At 44.4% G+C, this 21,515-nt stretch overlaps 1 protein-coding gene across 7 annotated transcripts in view; it reads left to right on the forward strand.

Annotated features, from left to right (window-relative positions):
* plekha6 (pleckstrin homology domain containing, family A member 6) overlaps positions 1-21,515 on the forward strand; it is a 143,177-nt gene that overhangs the window by 64,745 nt on the left and 56,917 nt on the right. For all 7 annotated transcript variants that reach the window (XM_044349402.1, XM_044349396.1, XM_044349400.1 and 4 more), the window contains one exon: positions 1,860-1,932. In XM_044349402.1, the coding sequence (XP_044205337.1) occupies positions 1,860-1,932 (73 nt within the window). The remainder of the gene's footprint in view (positions 1-1,859; positions 1,933-21,515) is intronic.

The raw sequence follows: 21,515 nt of genomic DNA on the forward strand, positions 1-21,515 counted from the left end.
CACAAAGCCCTCTAGTGAGTGCAGACAACTCTCCTGCACATCGCACCAGAAGTGGTAGAGCAGTCAGAAATCCTGCCAGATACAGAGACTATATCATGGACAATTTACTGAGGAGTCACTATGTTGATCTAAGTTTGACTTTTATGATCCTCATGGATCAATCACTTATTTCTGTATAGTAGGGGTATAATGGTACACCAAGTTCAGGGTTCGGTATGTACCTCAGTTTTGGGGTCTCGGTTTGGTATGATTTTGGAACAGCACAGGAAATAAAGAAAAGTAGAAAATAACATTTTGGTCTTTAATTTTTAAAAACGTAAACATCCAACAATGGCTCATTGGCCAAAACTATTACTGAAACAGTTAAGTTGTGCTGCAGTGGAAAAGGAAAACAACCTTTGTTTCTTGCAAGGAGTCAGGACACCTGCTGACAGCTGTTTTATGCTGATTTATGGTCTAATTGTATATAAGAGTCGGAGTAAGTGGATTATCAAATTATTTTGACAGATATTGTTCGGGTCATGGAGTGTTTTCTTCGTATGACTGCATGCACCGAACTGTGACATGACAGTTCGGGGCGAATACAGGTACCATTACACCCCTGCTGTATAGTGCTGAGTTCGTCACGGTAAAGAGCAAGACGCAAGACCTTCCGCCACGAGTCCATATTATTATTAGAAGTAGTAATGTTAAGAGTTATAAGGTGGACCCACCAGTTACTATACTATAACAGTATAATAGCGACAAACACAACAAACCCTCTCTCCTAGAAATTATGTATACTAAACTGTTTTCCCACTTGTGTTGGCAAACATAGTTGCTGCTTGGATTATGTTCATCAGCAATGTTTTTCAAATGAATTAAGTAACACATTTATTTACCTCACTAAAGTTCTAGGAGGGTGGTCAGAGTGGGTGGTGGGCCTACAAAACTACTAACGATCTAAGGAAGATTCTTGTTTTGGTCAGAGATTAATACACACTGTGTCTCATGCTTTATTCACTTATGTATTAAACCATAGTTCTACCAGTGTCTAAACATAACCATAAAAAGTTTAATAATGCTATTGTTTATACCAGTGGATATTGTAGTGCAAAATTAGATATTTTAGAGGGGAAAAAATACGTTGCCATTGAAGATTTCACTTTTACATTTGACCAAATTGGTAACATGGTGCTTAATTTGCACTATTTTGAGCAAATAATAAATTTGCAATTCAGCAATTTGACAGTAATTTTTGGATTGACAGGATATGTTACTTTGTACTGAAGTAGAATTAGACTGGAGCATAAAACAGGGAAGCTCATATGGAGCACCTTCTTTAACCTTCATCACCAGTGTTTGTTCAGGCCCTGTGTTCTCTGGCTGTGTGATTCTGTCTGACAGCGTGCCTACATCAGATCAGCGGAACATTTAGCTTTCAGCAGTAATTACATTCAGTGCCAATGTTCAGTACTGAAACAGGAAGTACCTTCATATCACATGTCAAAAACTAAGTCTGGAGGCTGTGGCAGTGAAACATATTTGGCTTTGACATCAGCCCAAATTTACATCCCTTCTCATTCCAGCTGGCCTGGTGCTGGCCTTTTGTCATTTAAAGCTTAAATAAGAAATCCCCACTGACAATTAATTCATCCTACTAAACTGTCCGTGTTCATATTAATGAATATGCCTCCCACTGCAGCTTTGATGTGCTTTCTAGTTTTTAGATGAAAATGGAATTGGGGCCTACTGACAATATCTAACAGATCAATTCATTGTTGGTTTTTGTCTTTTTATGAGATTTGTTGATAACAATAATGATGACAAAGATAAAGGTGATGATGCTGATGATGATTAATGATTGTGTGTCCCTACAGGCCAGCAGTGGAGTGAAGCAGTGGAACAAGAGGTGGTTCGTCCTCACTGACAGATGTCTGTTCTACTACAAAGGTTTGTTCTCCAGCCCAGATATCTGCTTCTATGATTTACAACTGATTTGTAATAGAGAGCTGTCTTGTATTTAAATTATGGGCCCTATTTTAACTGGGCAAGCGTAACAACAAGCACTGCATGGCAGGTCTTGGGCTTGGATTGCATGGGCGTTTCCATACGCACTTGCTACTTTGCACCACAATGTGGAGTTCTAACCGACCAGTCTGATGTGTGTAGAGTTGTGTGTTGTTATTCCATAGTAGCCTGGTGTCATTTTCAGGCGATTTAATGAAGGTAAATACAGTGAATGACTGTGCATACGTCTGGCGTGACACTTCTCAAATCGGAGGCTGAAGATGTATTAACATATTCTGTCCTGCTGTTAATGAACTGAAGAAGAAGCTTTTCATACAATATAAATAGCTGTGGAAACCAGATACTGTAAGAATCACCCACATTCATTTATAGATCAATGCAAACTGATTTACTGACATTCCTGCTTTAACCACATTAAGAATGATGTTTTATACAGATTTAAATGCATCTACTGGTTGAAGTGTTTAATTCAAATAGTTTTATATTGTAAACATTAATCTGTTGTTGCAGCACATTAGCTGCAAGTATTTTGTTTGCTCTTGTTCATAAGGCAGATAAAGTATCAGCAGATTGACATTGCGTCAGAAACAGATGTGGTTCTGAGATGTCTAGTCTCAGTGCAAAGTCTAGGACACAGTTGCCACCAAAATACAACAACTAGCTCTGCATTTTTTCATTTGAATGCACCTCCCACCTGTTTTCCCAACACCTCTCTTCCCACTTGTGTACTGTGCGCTCTTAGCTGGGCACCAAATCATAGACAGGCAAAGCAAGTTTCAAGGTCAGGAAGGTAACATACTGCTGTTTGCACTGGTCGTTGCGCCACCATGAAAATAGAGCCTGATGTGCTGCCAGCATGAGAGTTACTGTTTTACATGTCAGTGTGAAACAGCAAAAAACATACAGCAGTAAGTCGTGCATCATTAAAAAATACAGTAGCAACACATAGTTTGCATAGTTTTGACATGATGTCATATCAATTGCTGTTTCCATATTGCTGACATTATATCCAGGTGACAGCATAGCAGTTACACTTCCAAGTTTGCCACTCAACATTGTTGAAAAAAATTGACACCCATTTTGGTTGCTCTCAGTAGGTTACCTTTGTTCTTTGTGGTGCTGTAAAATGTTTTACAATGTTTAATCAAATTTTTATTTCTTGTTTAATCTGATGGTGTCAAACATTTGCTGACTACTGGCATTTCAACAGCCTAAACCATGATTTGATACCATTTCAAAGGGTTACAATGTTGTATACAATACTAGATAGTATGCTACTGATTTGATGCTATCTCAAACTACAAAAGTTAATTGGTTCTATAAGGCTAGGCTAACCATTATCCCACATATCCAGCGCACACAACTCAGCACCAATTGTACTGCAACATCGCCTGCCAGTATGGTGGGCATGTCTTTTCTATTAGCTTCATTCTTTTATTACTAATGTTGGAAGTTCTGTTCCCTCATGGTACTTCGGCTGTCAGTCACAAGTTGGCTGTAGCACACTCCGTGCCTCAATTAGTTAATTTCCCTCAGTGATGTCTGGAACTTGTTGGGGCTTTGAGAAATCCCTTTAGAAGGGGTGTTTCAACCATGGATAAAATAAGAAGAGCTGCTGTTAATAGCAGTAAATAAAATGTGGACTCCTATGTAAATTAAAAGAATGATAAAAATGAATCACACAAAAGTAATTAATCAATATAACGTTTACAAATGTGCCTGATTGGCATTTTACAATTTCTGTATAAATGCAAAAAAAAAACAACCCAAAAAACCCCAACACAATCAGTATAGCAAGACCAACAATGTTTTACTAAAAGATTTCATCTCTCACCTTATATTTCAGCTCCACCTTATCACTTCACCCTTAGATTGCCTTAGAGAAACGTGCCTGGTCTGAACTATGCACGAAGTGTGCACATTCTCACTGCATATTCTGTGTTTATACCAGTTTATGTGCAGCAAATGGTGTTTACATTTTTTTTGTGTGTACACATCGTTTATGCATCTGGTTCCATGTGTTGGGGAGTTCTGCTGCATGTGTGTAAAAAGTAGTATAGTAGTAATATATATAAAAGTAGTGTAGCCTTTTGTGGCTTCAGAGGGAGCTGTGTAAAATCTGATAAACTGCCTCAAATGATGTAACTTGAGTTGGCATCAGTTGGGGCTGAAGACTACAAGTTTGAAAGTTAAAGAAATCTAGGGATGTTAGAGAGAAGAGAGGTTACCAGACCTCTGTAGTCTGCTCCTCATCTGCTTGAGGCTAGCAGCTCCAGATATTAGCCACAACTAGCATTTTACACTCAAATTAGTACAGTCAAGTGAATTGAGTTGAATTGCATTGTGGGTAATGTAGACACCAGGATTCAAAAATTAAAGAAGCGGAATGCATGGAATACAAAAGGGGGTTCTGCTGTTTCAGTTTAATCCTTTCTTTTAAACTGTCCATCATGAGTCTGACAATGTTACATAGGAGTCTTTTAACTGCTCATGTCTCAGTGACCTGTTGTTACTCGTTTGTCCTGTGCCTTAGAGCTGATGGCTCCCTCAAATAACCTTGTGCAGGATTCCAGCAATAAAGCAGGATTCTCCCAAAAGATGTACACAGAAAACATGCTTTGATAAGAGTAGAACAGCTAACAAAACAGTCCCTTCAGGATCCACTGCTGCAACTACCTCTTTTTCTTTGTTGCTGATTTAGTTCACAGTTCTGACTGTCTTTTGCCTCTCTCTGTAACCATGTAACAAAATAGTCCAGGTTAAAGATCATTTTACAACCTGTCATTACAAACATGGCCTTTAAGTGGCCATGCTTTTCTTTTCTCTTCTTTCTGATTTTATTTTCTACTGGGGGATTCTCTCTTTATTCTGAACATGTCTGTTTTGTTCCCAGCCTCCCCTCTTTCTCTGCCTGGCCCAGCTGTGTTTTGGAAAAGAAGGCTGAGAGAGAGGGAGCGATGGAGAGAGGAATGTGTGACACTGCAATTTACCACTAGGATTGCCATGCCAGTGAGGACTGAGGGCCAAAAAATGGGCACAAGAGGAGGAGAAAAGCACCAGATTTTTGTTATATTTGTTGTGTTTCACAGAGCTGTTTCTGACTCCTCCAAGGCACAGCACTGTGGTTTGTGCTTGTAAGTGTATGGGTATTTAGACACATACAGTGCTGCTTGAAAGTTTTTGAACCCTTTAGAATTTGCTTTATTTCTGCATAAATATGACCTAAAACGTGATCCTAAAGTCCCAAAACTAGATAAAGAGACATCAGTTAAACAAATGAGACAAAAACCTTACACTTGTCAATTTATTATTGAGGAAAATGATCCAATGTTACATGTTTGTGCGTGGCAAAAGTATGTGAACCCCTAGGATTATCAATTCATTTGAAGGGGAAATTACAGCCAGTTGTTTCAGTCAATGGGATGACAATCACATGTGAGTCTGGGAGGCTCTACCTTATTTAAAGAAGAGAAGTCTGGGTCTTCACTATCAAACTCACAGGCTTGTGGAAGTGTATCATGGCTCAAACAAAGGATATTTCTGAGGATCTTAGAAGAAGAGTTGCTGATACTCACCAGGCTGGAAAGGGTTACAAATCCATTTCTAAAGAGTTTGGACTCCATCAGTCAACTGTCAGGCAGATCGTGTACAAATGGAGGACATACAACACCATTGTTACCCTCCCCAGGAGTGGTCGGACAACAAAGATCACACCAAGTATGCATGCAATAGTCCGGGAGGTCACAACGGACCCCAGGATAATGTCAAGGTAACTAAAGGTCTCTCTTGTAGTGACTACAGTCGATATTAATGTGTCCACCATCAGGAGAACATGCTGCCATCTACGGTTCGCTCAAGACCACATGGAGAAGCCAGAAGGTGGCTTATCACAATATTCTGTGAATGGATGAGACCAAAATTGAAGTTTTTGGATTGTTGCACATGTTTTGGGAACAGTGTCATTGGATTGAAAGTCAGGGAGGATGAAGGGTGTATTCCAACTATTAAGGAGTCAGACTGATCAGTCTGCCTGTGAAAGCTTACAGCCACAGTGCTAAAGAGGAGACTGTGGCTGATTGTTAAACCTCTGAATCAGGAGGAACAAAGCAGATTCTGCCCTGGTTGAACAACAACCTGTATGTGGCACTCAGCTCCAAGCATATTTTTCCTACTAAAACGGTAAATCTAAAAAAATGACTCTAAAATATATAGTTTAACTTTTAGAAAAGGCTCAGTCATTTCCTAAAATATATAAACACTGTGGTTTTTAGGAAATGTTACTCAAAGAAGAGGAAATAATGCATTTGTTGACACTGTCCTCCTCCAAGAGAATCACACAATAGGTCGTAATGTCAGTGGCCCAAAAACAACATAAAGTGGTTTTTGTGCCTAAACCATAGTGTTGTCACATCATAAAACATTATTTGGTTGTTTAGTTTGGATCACTTGTTGGGGACTCACAGGTGGATTAATACACATTTAGTGAGTATTTCTGGCAGCTGGAGCAGGTGGTGGCAAGGAGCATCATGTGATTCCTCTGGATGATGTCAGCAGCTCACCGGATGGTGCGCCTGGGGCTGCTGCACATGAGAAACCTCCAACGCTGGTTTGCGCAGCTTCGGCTGCATCTGAACCAGTGTCATGCCAAGGCACTTACCCTCTGATGGGAGGGCTAAATCCAAATGTCCACCCTATTTGACCTCCAACCTGAGCTCTTACAGACTTCAGTTGTACGTGCTGTGACATGTTCACATTTATCACGTTAAGATTTATTACCAAGAAGCATTGTTACAACAAAGAAATAATCTACCGAACACAAATTTCCTTACTTTTTGTGCTATGTTTAGTAGCAGATTATAATAAAGAAATCCATGTTATTAATCCCATGGGCCTATTATTTTGTGTTTAGCTTACATTATACCTCACTACATCACAACAAAAGCCTACTAACAAGAGCCTATTATTGTTGTCATTATTATTATTATCATTGTTGTTGTTGTTGTTTTTATTAGGGCCTGAGCACCGACAGTGTGAAGGCCTGATTGTAATTCAAAGAATTATTATTATTCTTCTCTGTGAAGAAAAGCATTTTTTTTTTAAACATGAGCTCAACAGCACCCCCTAAACTGTATCCCCTGCGGCATGTTTCACCGACATGCGCAAACTGACTTCATCAGATTGACTTCAAAATTTGTGTGTCATATAGACTAGTTTGTGATCAAAAGTTATCAAAATCAGTTCAGTTCAGGTCAGTTTTCACTGAACGCCCTTGCAAATGTGATGCGGCAAATTTCGATGTCTCGCCGTAAAACAGGAAGTTGTTATAACTTTAATATACATTGTCCAATCTGCCCCAAATTTCTCATGCTTCATGAGGGTCCCATCCTGAATACATCTATGTGTCAATATTGAGACATACTCATAGCGCCACCTATTGGCAACAGGAACTTACATGTTCTGTACTTTTATGAGCTGTACCAAGCAAGATGAACAGATCCATCTGAGATTTGGTCAGAAAATTCTTATGTCTTTGATAATTCCATATTGTGAAAATGGTGAGTTTTCGCTGGACGCCTTTGCTGTGGTGGCACGGCGAATTTCGATGTTTCGCCATGAACAAACAAAGTGTTATAACTTGACTGTGCATGATCAGATCTTTTCCAAATTTCCCATGCTTGATAAGGGTCCCAGTCTGAAGGGAAGTTCAGGCTCATATTAAATCTCATTCATAACACCACCTACTTGCAACAGGAAGTCTTAAACGCCACTTTTTTGTTAACTACTCCTAGCAGGTTAGTTAGAAACACATAAAATTTAGTCAGTCAAGGTGTAAGACCTTGATGATGATAACTCAAGCTTTTGAGTTTTCATCATGAGCCATGGCAACACCTTGTTCGCCACAAAATACAAAGCGTTTTTATGGGGCTAAACATGCTTGAAAACTCACAAACCTTTGCACACACATGACATGTCTTAAAGTCTGTAATATTGTATAGGTGGTGGGTATGGGCGTTGAAGAATGACTGGTCAGCGCCCCCTACAATATTTCAACCAAGCAGCCCCCGCACCATGTTAAACCTACATGTACGAAAATCGGTACACACGTATAATGCCAGGGCGCACAAAAAAGTCTCTTGGACCCATAGCTTATGCCCAACAGGAAGTCGGCCATTTTGAATTTGTTGCTCAATTTTGGTGATTTTGCATGCCTCGTATTTTAACAAACACTTCCTACAGAATTCATCATAACAACTTCAAAATAAGTGTGTGTCATCTGAACTGGTTTAGCTATCATTGAAGTGCGTGGCCATGGCATGTTGTTGATGTTTTGCCATGACAGAGGAAACTGCTATAACTTTAGTGTAAATGCTCCGATCTGCACCAAACTTCACATGTTTGATGAGAGTCCCTGCCTTAACACATCTACATGACTATATTCCATCAGTGATGCAAACTGGATCAACAGCACCGCCTACAGTATTTCAATGAAGCAGCCCCTGCCGCAGGTTAAACCTACATGTATGAAAATTGGTACACACATGTATCATGCCAGGGCACACAAAAAAGTCCCTTGGACCCATAGCTTAAACCCAACAGGAAGTCAGCCATTTTGAGTTTAGTTTTTGTGATTTCCATGCCTTGTATTTTAACGATTCAAGGAATTATTATTTTGCTTTGTGAAGAAAAGCATTTTTGAGGAGCTAAATGTGTTTGAAAACTTATGAAATTTTGCAAATTTGTCAGAAGTGGTAAAACATTTAGTATTTTATGGGTCTTGGGCATGGGCATGGCAAAATGGCCCGATGGTGCACCTTACAAAATTTCAAATTTGAAGCCTCTCTTTTCAGTTTCATGTACATAAATGGAATTCGGTAGGCACATGTAACATGTCTAGACGCACAAAAAAGCCTCTTGGAGCCATACCCTAAATTCAACAGGATGTCAGCCATTTTGAAATTAATTTCAATTTTTGTGCAGATTTTGCCATTTCCAGGTGTTGTATTTTAATAAACTCCTCCTAGAGATTTAACCCCACCAACTTCAAATTTTTTCAGTGTCATCTAAAGACCTTTGTGATGAAAAGTTATCAAGTTGTTATAACTTCAACGTACATTGCCCAATCGGCCTCAGATTTCTCATGCTTGATAAAGGTTCCGCCCTGGATGCATCCATGTATCAATACTGACTCATCATCATAGCGCCACCTACTGGCAACAGGAAGTTACAGGTGCTGTACTTTTATGACCTGTGCCTAGCAGGACAAAGAGATCCACCTCAAATTTGGTCAGAAAAGCCTTAAGAAGATGATGATGCCATATTGTGTAGATTGTGAGTTTTCATTTAACACTGTTGCCATAGCAACACAGCAAATTTCGGTGTTTCGCCATTGCAAAGCAAACTGTTGTAACTCTACTCCACATGCTCAAATCTTTCCCCAATTTCACATGTTTGATAAGAGTCCCGGTCTGAAGACATGTACAGGCCCGTATTGAATCATAGTAATAGCGCCACCTACTGGCAACAGGAAGTTATAGGCCCCATAGTTTTACTAACTACTCCTAGCAGGTTAAACAGATCCACCTAAGATTTGGTCAGCTAAGTTGTAAGATGTTGATGATGTTAAAGAGGCTTTTGAGTTTTCATCAAAAGCTGTTGCCATGGCGACGCATTATTTGCAATGAAACAGGAAACTGGGTTTGAGGGGCTAGGGGTGCTCGAAAACTCAGGAAACTTGGCACATGCATCAGAAGGGGTGTATTTAGTTGTCTCATATGTTTTTTGGACTTGAGTGTGGCAAAATGACTCGAGGGCGCCCCCTAGAATATTTCAAAGTCAAAGCCCCCACATTAAAATTTGATGTAGATGGACAAGTTGTAGTTGGAGGGTATATGTATTGTGCCACGTTGAACAAAAAAGCCTCTTGGAGCCATACCCTAAGTCCAACAGGAAGTCAGCCATTTTAAATTTATGTTGCAATTTTAGCGCTGTTTTTGGAATTTACAGGTGTTGTATTTTAACAAACTTCTCCTAGAGATTTAAGTTGACCGACTTCAAATTTGGACAGTGTCGTTAAAAGACCTTCACAATGTTATCAAAATCTTTAGTTTTTATTGAACGTTGTTGCCGTGGTGATGTGGTGAACTTCAATGTTTTGCACTGAAGCAGGAAGTTGTAACTTGAATGTAAATCGTCCAACCTGCACCAAATTTCTCATGCTTAATAAGAGTCCCGGCCTCAGCAAATCTACATGTCAATATTGAGTCATAGTCATAGCGCCACCTACTGACAACAGGAAGTCAACCTTATATGACAAACATCATCTGATTCATGTGAAATTTTCAAGGTGTGGTCAGTTGATATACAGTAACATGATGTATGTGTTCTGTAGCACCACATAGTGGACACAGGAAATTATATTTAACTCTTTCATGCAGTGTTCCCTAAGAGCCCGGTCCTGAACACATCTGCATGCCTGCAATAAAAACCCTTCTACTACACCGCGCCCCAACATGCACAAGGGTGCAAGGGCCCAATCATCACCGTTTTAATAGCTAGCCCCGGCTCTCTGTTTGGATCCAACCGGACCACCGAGCCCCAGTTAGTTATTCAGGTTAAAGTGGGAAAAACCAGCGGATTATCACAGATAATTATGAATTATGAAATCAAGATATTGTTAACCTTAATCAATAATTTGGGCACCAACTGTTGGATCTGTGAGGAACACAGTTGATTATTTGCAATAATTATCAATTATCAAAGATAATTAACTAATTATAACAATTAATAGACTTATTAATATGAACTAACAAATACGGGGCACCACCCGGAAACCGGGACCAATAACCAAACAAGGTAGTCTCGTAAATGGGAGTTCACCTAGAATGTTAATATCTGAGAGATAAACATTCAGGGGTGAACAAAGAAGGATTGAATTCGAGCTAGGACCCCTTCAATCAGCCACTTTTCACAATATGTTATACACAATAATGACAAAAGAACTTCTCTTTAAAGATATAACAGTGTTTATTAAACTTAGCAAAATTAACAAAGTTAACAAATGCTTCATTCAATAAACAACTATTCTAAAATCTAATTCTACCAAGCAAGACACAACAGCTATGTACAGGGTTGGACACATGCAGGGGAATGCATGTGTGTATGTGTGTGTGTGTGCGCGAGACAAGATGGTGACTGGGCCTGAAGTGATGACGTCGTCGAGGAAGTCACGTCACGTGAGACCCGAATGGCAGAAGTACGGCGGTGTCTTGGCTAGACAAAAGCAAGATGCCGCCGCCTGGTGGTCGGCGTCTTGCTCTCACCCAATTCCATGAAAAACACGTGTCTGATGGTGGATAAGGAAAGACGAAGCAAAGCTTTGTGTGACATTATCTGACCATCAGATGTGCAAAAAGATGTCGGTGCGTGTATCTGTGCATGCGCGCGTGTGTGTGTTAGTCGCAAAAGAGAGAGGAGGGAAAGCGATCGTGAAAGGGAGAGAAGCGGTTCTTCTGTCCACAGAGAGCGCACGTACGGACGGCAGTCTGTGACGCACGTTGTCTGGTTTCTGATCGACAAAGCAATTTACTTTCTCACTCATGGTGGCACAAACACAGCAGTAGTCCCAAGCGGGACAAACCCAAAATAGTCTAGTGTGGTGAACAAAACTAACAGGCAGAAAACTTAAAATACTCCTAGGTGTAAGCAGAGAAAAATGGACTCAGTGGTCCGTCAACTCACACAAGAACAATAGCAATAAAGCTAAAAAGCTAAATGCTAAACAACAGCAACTGATGCTGAAAAGAACACACAACTAACACTGCCTCTGCCCAGACTTATGCCTCTTACTTGGTCACTTCAGAAAGTGAGCAGGGTGTGTGTGTAGTCCGTCTTAATGTCCAACTTTGTCCTTGGCTCAGATGCAGACGGTGGCCGTTCTCGCACGGTCGGCGAAAATCACGGCAGCTGGCTCTCAGTGGCATGGCGGAGAGAACAGCAGAGTCGACTTGGTGAAGACGAGCGGGGCAGAGAAGTTCCACGTTTTCCTGATGTTACTTTGTTTCTTCCTTTTCGAGGGAATTTGAGGACGCTGGTTGCAGCAGCGGTCTCGCTCGGATCCAGGAATGTGTTTGGGTGAACACGGCGAAGTCTCGTCTCGTCCGGCGAGAAAGACGTGTGTTTCAGGGCGTGCTCATGTTTCAAAGGGGCGGTGATGTCATGGCTGCGTAATCAGGACACTCTGCTGTGCAGGAGCGTCTCCGCCAATGAGGGACTGTATGTTGACTGTTCCCTGCTGAGGTGTGAAAATCGCAAAGCATCCTTGGAAATGGAGTTTGCAATGGAGTCCCATTGTCTGTATGCAGCATTTTGACGCTATTCCTTTGTCTCGGGGGAAACAAAAGAAAAAGCACCTCATGGTCAGGCCTCACAGGTTACATGTAGGCCTTCTCTGTGTGACCTTGTGGTTTGAGGCCCAACAGCAACCAGCATATTAGGTGCATTACTGCCACCCTCCGCTTCGGACTACTAACCAATGATTAAATCCTACACATTAATCCTGTCTGTCTAATAAACTAAAAAAAAAAACTGCTGCTCCACCCTCATGGCAGGTCCATAAAAGTTTTGATGCTGAGCTCCGGAACTCCAGTCTTCCTGAGTTCTTCCCTCACATAGGCTACAGAGTTTAAATATGTATGTGATAAAATGTAAATATGTATGTAATGAATTGTTTTCTTTAAGAAACTGTTACTTGAACATTTTTCAGTGTGCTCCTAAAGTTATATGTGTGCTCCTAATTTTTTTATTTAGGAGCACATGTACTCCTTGAAGAAAAAGTGAGGATTGAACACTGTTGTCAGATGTGTTTAAACACTAAGTAACTGGAGTGTGGCGCAGTCCAAGGGCTCTGTCACAGGCATGTAGATGATTTCAGACCTGGGCTGACAGGTCTGACTTTACCCATTCCCCCCCTCCCATTCTCTCTCTCTCCCTCTCAGCTGGAGAGAAGGATTTCAGAGTACTCTTTTTGTGAAATATCCTCATAAATCCCATGACTTTGGCCAAATCTTACATTAAAGATCACATTTTTTTGTAGGAATTTCTGTCGCAAATCCATTGATACAGATTTGAAAGTGGTCGGATTTATAGTTTAGACGTCAGACACCCCAGTTTGGCTCAAAGTCCATGCCCAGAGATTGCCTCCCCATTGGTTTACATTGTAAGGTGCAATGTGGCTCTCCAACTTTTGAGGCTTACAAAATCTAAACCGTTCAAGTTATTACAAAGTTTTTAATAACTTTTGTACAGCACAGTGTGATAAGTCATGTATTAAAGTTTGAAGCCGATACCATTAACGCCCTAGGAGGAGATAGCGTTTATTCAAGGTCCAAAATTGGCACAAAGTCATACTTTCATGGGTGAACTGCGGACTTCCTGTTGGATTTAGGTCAGGGGTGTCAGTGTATGATTTGTAGGTCTTGATGAGACGAATAATTGAGTTTTGGTTCAATCTCTCTACGACATTCCTATGGGCCATAGTGGCCATTTTAGATACATAGGTGGCGCTCTTGAGCACATTTTGGCACTTTGGAGATTAATTTTTACATTTTATCAAATTTTTCACCAGACCTGATGTGTGTGCCAAATTTGGTGAGTTTTTGAGCATGTTTAGGGGGTCAAATTTAGGGTTGAAGTGGCGTATTAATAAAGAATTAAAGCTGCAAGCAGCGTTGAACGGGCCTTCGCGCCCTTGCGCACAGCGGGCCGCGGCGCAGTCAGCTAAGCTTCTGGGAACCAAGAAAACGTTTGGAGATGATCAGTGTCAGAGTCTTTTGACACACAATACTAACCAGTGTCTCTCTGTGAGCCCACCCCTCTGTTCACAGACAATTATATATATGAGGGATATTTCTTACAAGTGTGGTGTGCTTTTATTTTGAAAGTTTGATTGACATGTGTACTGTCAGGTGTGTAGAGACAATAAGTAACTGCAGCTGGACACACAAAAATACTTATATATTTGAATGGAGAGTGTGAGCGAACCCACACCTTTTTGAACATTTACTGCTTCCACATAGTTTTAGATACAAACTTCATTTGAACTTTAAATGAGTCACGAGACTTTGACCTACAAATCTTGAATTTACATGTGTTTTCTATCTTTTATTGTTTTTGAGATATTAGAGTGTGAGTTTTAAAGTCTTTTCTTGCTCCTCCTGTGATTTTATAATGAGTGTGTATTGCGGAATGTTTCACAGCACTGAGGGAGTGACATCACCAGGAGCAGTTGGAGAGGAGGATATTAGAGAACGCTTCTCGTGAAATATCCTCATAAATCCCATAACTTTGGCCAAATCTTACATAAAAATCACATTTTTTTGTAGGAATTTTCATCGCGAATCCATTGATACAGGTTTGAAAGTGGTCGGACTTATAGTTTAGACGCCAGATGCCCCAGTTTGGCACAAAGTCCATGCCCAGAGATTGCCTCCCCATTGGTTTACATTGTAAGGTGTAATGTCGCACTCCAACTTTCAGGGCTTACTAAATCTAAACCGTTCGAGTTATTACAAAGTTTTTAATAACTTTTGCTCAACACAGTGTGATAAGTCATGTATTCAAGTTTGAAGCCGATACCATTAACGCCCTCGGAGGAGATAGCGTTTGTTCGGGGGCCAAAATTGGGGCAAAGTCTTATTTTGAAAAGCTGATTGCAGACTTCCTGTTGGATTTAGGTCAGGGGTGTCAGCATATGATTTGTAGGTCTTGATGAGACGAATAATTGAGTTTTGGTTCGATCTCTATACGACATTCCTACGGGCCGTGGCGGCCGTTTTAGATACATAGGTGGCACTAGAGAGCACATTTTGGCACTTCGGGGGTTAATTTTTACATTTTATCAAATTTTTCACCAGACCTGATGTGCGTGCCAAATTTGGTGAGTTTTTGAACATGTTTAGGGGGTCAAATTAAGGATTGAAGTGGCGTATTAATAAAGAATAATAAAGAAACAAACGCACGAAAAACAATAGGGTCTTCGCCCTTTGGGCTCAGGCCCTAATAATAAGAAAGAAACAAACACACAAAATACAATAGGGTCTTCGCCCTTTGGGCTCAGGCCCTAATAAGAAAGAAACAAACACATGGAATACAATAGGGTCTTCGCTCCTTTGGGGCTCAGGCCCTAAAAACTACACTCTTAAGGCACATACACATGTGTATTAATATGCACATAAGGAGCAAATGCACCGGACATAAACAGGTGTGGAAGCAGCAGCAGACATACAGCATCAAGTTCTCACACTGCACTTTCAACCTGCCACAGAACATATCCCTCTCTAATGCACAAATGATGCCGTTATTGTAAAGAGCTTTGAGTGGTCTGTAGAAAAGCATGTAAATGCAGTCCATTTACCATTTATGCAGTGGTAAAAGCAGAACAAATGAAAGCTGTCAGAGTCTGCTCTCCCCCTCACCTGTTGCTGTGGGAATATGGATTACCTTCCTGGTTCCTGATCAGCTTGTCTTCGACCATCGCTCCTCGTCTCTGCCCCGGTAAACCCACCAGCCTTCTGTCCCTGACTCTGAGTTCTGCCTGCCTGTTCCCTGGTCTTTGTCTGCTTTGGAAGTGGAAGATCGGGGTTCAATTCCCGGTGGAGCCATACTCATCAGAACTGTGTTTCTCCGACCGTGCTACTATTGCCTTGACATTGTGTGAAATAAAGACTGTAAAATTTATATCAGTGTCATTTGTGCTGCTATTGGGTCCATTCTATACCCGTTACAGTACAATCTGACCAATTATGGATCCAGCGCACGAACCCTCACCGCTGAGTCGCCTTGAAAGGATTGAAGGCGTCCTTCAACAGTATGAGGCCATTATGACAGCAGCTGTGACTGAAACCAAACAGGCAGCAGCAGCCCACGAGCAGGCGCTAACAATGTTAGCTGGACAGCTGCAGCAGTTAACAGCCCAGCTAACCCAAGACCCTCAAGCCTCTGGGGCTGCTTCTCCTCCTGCTCCGCCTGCTACCGCTCCTGCACTTGCTCCAGCCCCTTTGCCACCCATGGATGCCCCTGAGCCCCAGGTGGGAATCCCGGAGCGCTACGAGGGTGACCGAGAGACCTGTGGCCCTTTCCTCACCAACTCCTCTCTCCTGTTTGCTCTGCAGCCCCGCACCTTCGCCACTGAGGGAGCGAAGGTTGCATTCGTCATCAACCATCTGACGGGCAGAGCTCGGTTATGGGGGACAGCCGAGTGGGAGAGACGGTCACCAGCCTGTGCTTCCTTTGACCTGTTTGCCACAGAGCTTCACAAGGTGTTTGGCTTGGATACCTGTGGTCCTGAGGCAATCGGAGGTCTGATTGGACTGAAACAGGGCGAGAGAACAGTGGCAGACTATTCCATAGACTTTCGCACCAGAGTCAGCCGAAGCAAGTGGAACAACTCAGCCCTCTGCGACGCATTCCTCAACGGGTTGGCCAACTACATCAAGGATGAACTGGTTTCCCATGACCTGCCCACCACATTGGAAGGGGTGGTTGAGTTGGTCACCCGCATCGACCTCCGCATCCAGGCCCGGCGACGAGAGAAGCGTCAAGGGGGAGACCATCGCCCTCTGCCATCCCGCTCCCATGGGGGTGCCGTCGCAGCCAACTCTGCCTCCTCTTCAGCTCTGCAGACAGGGGATCCTGAGCCTATGCAGCTGGGATGCACCTCCCTCACCCCAGAGGAGAAGGAGCATTGCCGTAAGGCCAACCTCTGCCTTTACTGTGGAGCAGCAGGGCACTTCATCTCAAGATGTCCAGCAAAAGCCAGGGCTCATCAGTAATGGGGGAGATCCTGGTGAGCCCAACTTCCCTAGTGTCTCCCCGTCCCCAAAGAGCTTTGCTCCAGGCCCTGCTCCTCCTTCCGGACGGTCCCCACACCATGGCTACCTTCATTGACTCTGGGGCTGATGCCTGCATTATTGATGAGGAGCTGGCCCTTCAGTTGGGGCTTGGGCGGGTTCCCTTGCCACAACCGGTTCCCGCTAGAGCCCTAGATGGACACATCTTGGGCAACGTCACACATCAAACCTCCCCTGTCCATCTGCTGCTCTCTGGCAACCACCACGAAACAATCCAGTTTCACATCCTGAGCTCACTCCGTCTGCCTCTCATCCTGGGGTATCCTTGGCTCCGTCTTCACAACCCTCACATTGACTGGGTCACAGGGGCCATTCAAGGATGGAGCCCCTCCTGTCATCTCAGGTGCCTGCAGTAAGCCTCCTTGCCACTTCACTCCCCCAGCCTCAGCTCCTCGCCCGATCTCTCCAGGGTGCCGCCGGAGTACCACAACTTCTGCCTGGTCTTCAGTAAAGCCAAAGCCACATCTCTGCCTCTGCACCACCCCTACGACTGTGCTATTGACCTCTTGCCTGGGACTTCACCCCCCAAGGGGCGCCTGTACTCCCTGTCTGAGCCTGAGAGAAAGGCCATGGAGACTTATATCAATGACTCTCTGGCTGCAGGTCTCATCCGTCCTTCTTCCTCTCCTGCCGGGGCGGGTTTTTTCTTTGTGGAGACAAAGGACAAGACCCTGAGACCCTGCATTGACTACTGAGGGCTAAATGACATTACTATCAAGAATAGGTACCCGCTGCCACTCATCTCCTCCGCCTTCGAACTGCTCCAGGGGGCCACCATTTTCACCAAGTTCGACCTGCGCAACGCCTATCACCTTGTCCGCATTAGAGAGGGAGACGAGTGGAAGACGGCCTTCAACACCCCGACAGGGCACTACGAGTACCTCGTCATGCCACTCAGCCTCACCAACGCCCCCGCCGTCTTCCAGGCCCTGGTAAACAACGTTCTTCGAGACATGCTCAACCAGTTCGTCTTTGTCTACCTGGATGACATTCTCATCTTCTCCCAGTCCAGAGATGAACACATTCACCATGTCCAAGCCGTCCTCCAGTGCCTCCTTGAGAAATCCCTGTTTGTTAAAGCTGAGAAGTGTGAGTTCCATGCCTCCTCAGTGTCCTTCCTGGGGTACATAGTTGCAAAAGACAGTGTACAGATGGACCAGGCTAAAGTCTCTGCCATCACCTCCTGGCCTGTTCCTGAGTCCCGCAAACAGCTTCAGTGCTTCCTGGGTTTTGCCAATTTCTACCGCCGCTTTATCTGCAATTACAGCTCCGTGGCAGCTCCTCGCACCGCCCTGACCTCCTCCAAGGTGCCTTTTCAGTGGTCACCTTCCACTGCCAAAGCCTTCCAAACTCTCAAGACACGGTTAACCTCAGCACCCATCCTTCAGATGCCCGACCCTAATCGCCAGTTCGTTGTGGAGGTGGATGCCTCTGATGTGGGGGTACGGGCTGTCCTGTCCCAGCGCTCTGCCACTGACCAGAAGCTCCACCCATGTGCCTTCTTCTCTCGGCGTTTGTCGCCTGCCGAGAGGAATTATGATATTGGCAACAGGGAGCTGCTGGCGGTGAAGATGGCTCTTGAAGAGTGGCGGCATTGGTTGGAGGGTACCAAAGAGCCTTTTCTGGTCTGGACTGACCTCAAGAACTTGGAGTACATCTGATCGGCTAAAAGACTGAATTCCCGCCAAGCCCGTTGGTGCCTGTTCTTTGCCCGGTTCAACTTTACCCTCTCCTACCGCCCTGGGTCTCGTAATGCCAAGCCCGACGCCCTGTCCCGGCAATTCCAGAGAGTGGAGGAATCAGGAAAGAGGCCAGAGCCCATCCTCCCTGGGTCCTGTCTTATTGCCGCGGTGACCTGGGACATCGAGGAGAGGGTGAGAGCAGCAGCTGAGGGACAGCCTGGTCCCAGCTCCTGCCCGCCAAACTGCTTGTTCGTCCCTCCAGCCTTGAGGTCAGAGGTGCTGCAGTGAGCCCACTCCTCCAAGCTCTCCTGCCACCCTGGTGCTCGATGGACACAGCACGCCCTCCTCCAGCGCTTCTGGTGGCCCAGCTTGAAAGAGGACACCCAGGACTTCGTCAAAGCCTGCCCAGTCTGTAATCAACACAAGACCTCCCGCTGGGCCCCAGCAGGACTTCTACAGCCTCTTCCTGTTCCCCACCGCCCGTGGTCCCACATCTCCATGGACTTTGTGATGGGCCTTCCCTCTTCTGAAGGCCATACTGTCATCCTGACCATTGTGGACCGCTTCAGTAAAATGGCCCACTTCGTGCCTCTGCCCAAGCTCCCTTCAGCCAAGAGAACTGCTCAGTTGGTCCTGCTCCACATATTCCGTCTTCATGGTCTCCCTGTCGATGTGGTGTCAGACTGTGGGCCTCAATTTGCCTCCGTTTTTTGGAGAGAGTTCTGCAGTCTCCTGGGTGCCACCGCCAGTCCTCCGGCTTCCACCCTCAGACCAATGGGCAAACGGAGCGTATGAACCAGGAGTTGGAAACGGCCCTGCGGTGCATGGCCTCCCAGAACCCCTCCTCCTGGTCCTCACAGCTGTTGTGGGTAGAATATGCCCACAACTCCCTCATCTGCTCTGCCACCGGCCTCTCTCCTTTCCAATGTGCATACGGCTATCAACCACCGTTGTTCCCCACCCAGGAGAAGGAGGTTTCCTGCCCGTCTGTCCAAGCCTTCATCCGCCGCTGCCGCAGAACCTGGCTCCGGGCCCGTTCCATCCTCCTTCGGTCTGTGGACCGCTACACTGCCGCCGCCAACCGTCGCCGCACCCCTGCACCTACTTACCAAGCGGGTCAGGGAGTGTGGCTCTCCACCCGAGACCTGCCCCTCCACGTGGAATCCAGGAAGATGGCACCCAAACACATTGGACCCTTCACTATACAGAAGGTCATCAACCCCGTTGCAGTACAGTTGAAGCTCCTGCGCTCCATGCGCGTCCATCCAACCTTCCATGTCTCCAAGGTGAAGCCGGTCCATGACAGTCCCTTGGTCCCTGCAGCACCGCCACCACCTCCTCCACGCATTGTTGATGGGGGTCTGGTCTACACGGTGCATCGCCTGATGTGCTCCCGCCGGCGGGGGAGAGGCCTTCAGTACTTGGTGGACTGGGAGAGGTATGGCCCAGAAGAGAGATCCTGGGTTCCTGCTCGTTTCATCGTCGACTCCAAACTCATTGCTGATTTTCATCGGTGTCATCCTGACCAGCCAGCTGATGCCTGCCCGTCGGGGAGCCCGCACTTTGCCTCCACCAGACCGGTCTCTGGGGGACCGTTCCTTGGGGGAAGCTACAGATGATGGAGAATCCCTTCACCAGACCCCCTCCACCCACCCGACTGAGGAAATGGACTGGTCTGACTCCCAGGAGTTGTAGGCCCATCTCCTGCCCTGTTTATAGTGCCTTTTTAGGGATGTCGGGAGCCATCCCTTTAGGGGGAGGGTTCTGTCAGAGTCTGCTCTCCCCCTCACCTGTTGCTGTGGGAATTATTCAATCATTCAGTCTCACTCTCTGCTCTGCCACACCCCTCATTAGTTCAACCACTTTCACCTGGCGCTCCCACCTGCTCATCATCTGCAATCAAGCCAGTATATAAGCTGCCTCGGCCCACTCCCTCTTTGTCAGATTGTCTATGCTACTATGCTAAGTCATCTTGCCTTCATCACTGGACTGCCTTCCTGGTTCCTGATCAGCTTGTCTTCGACCATTGCTCCTCGTCTCTGCCCCGGTAAACCCACCAGCCTTCTGTCCCTGACTCTGAGTTCTGCCTGCCTGTTCCCTGATCTTTGTCTGCTTTGGGAGTGGACGATCAGGGTTCAATTCCTGGTGGAGCCATGCTCATCAGAACTGTGTTTCTCCGACCGTGCTACTATTGCCTTGACATTGTGTGAAATAAAGACTGTAAAATTTATACCAGTGTCATTTGTGCTGCTATTGGGTCCATTCTATACCCGTTACAGAAAGCCTCTTCTGCTGGTGGGCTTTGACCACGCATATGGTGGAACCACTGCAAACAAATGTCATACTGAATCTGGAAAACAAAGACTTCAGTAAGACGCTGCACATTTTCATTCTTGTATTATTGATGTTATCTTTTTAATATATCTCACATTGAGCCAAAATAATGAATAATAAATAGGTAATAATGATAAATGTTGGTTAGTCCTTGGTAAAATAGAAGAATCCAACATAACTCTACAGGAGAATTCTTAATAACTTCATAACAGAACATATTTCATTTTGTATTTATAAATCATAGTTGTTTCATTGATTTAGGGCATAGTGGGACAAATCCCGGTGAGATAGTATTCTGTCAGAAAAATACATTTTTGCACAGTTGGACCATCAAAACATATCTGTTTTTACCAGCCCTCTCTCTGTGCCTGTCCTTCAGGGTGTGCATGAGAGCATGCTGCATGCCTGTGTAAGGCAATCACAGCCAAGTGCCCCTCTTTACTCTTACTACCAGAAGGGGGAGACAAAATCATGCACTCTAGCTTTAAACTGTCCAATGTCAATTTTCAATTGATACTTAATTACATGTTGAAATGTTAATAATGTTTAATTTTAACAGCTATCCTTACCTTGTTGTTTCCTG

The sequence above is a fragment of the Thunnus albacares genome, chromosome 4 (assembly GCF_914725855.1).
Source record: "Thunnus albacares chromosome 4, fThuAlb1.1, whole genome shotgun sequence".
Taxonomy (NCBI): domain Eukaryota; kingdom Metazoa; phylum Chordata; class Actinopteri; order Scombriformes; family Scombridae; genus Thunnus; species Thunnus albacares.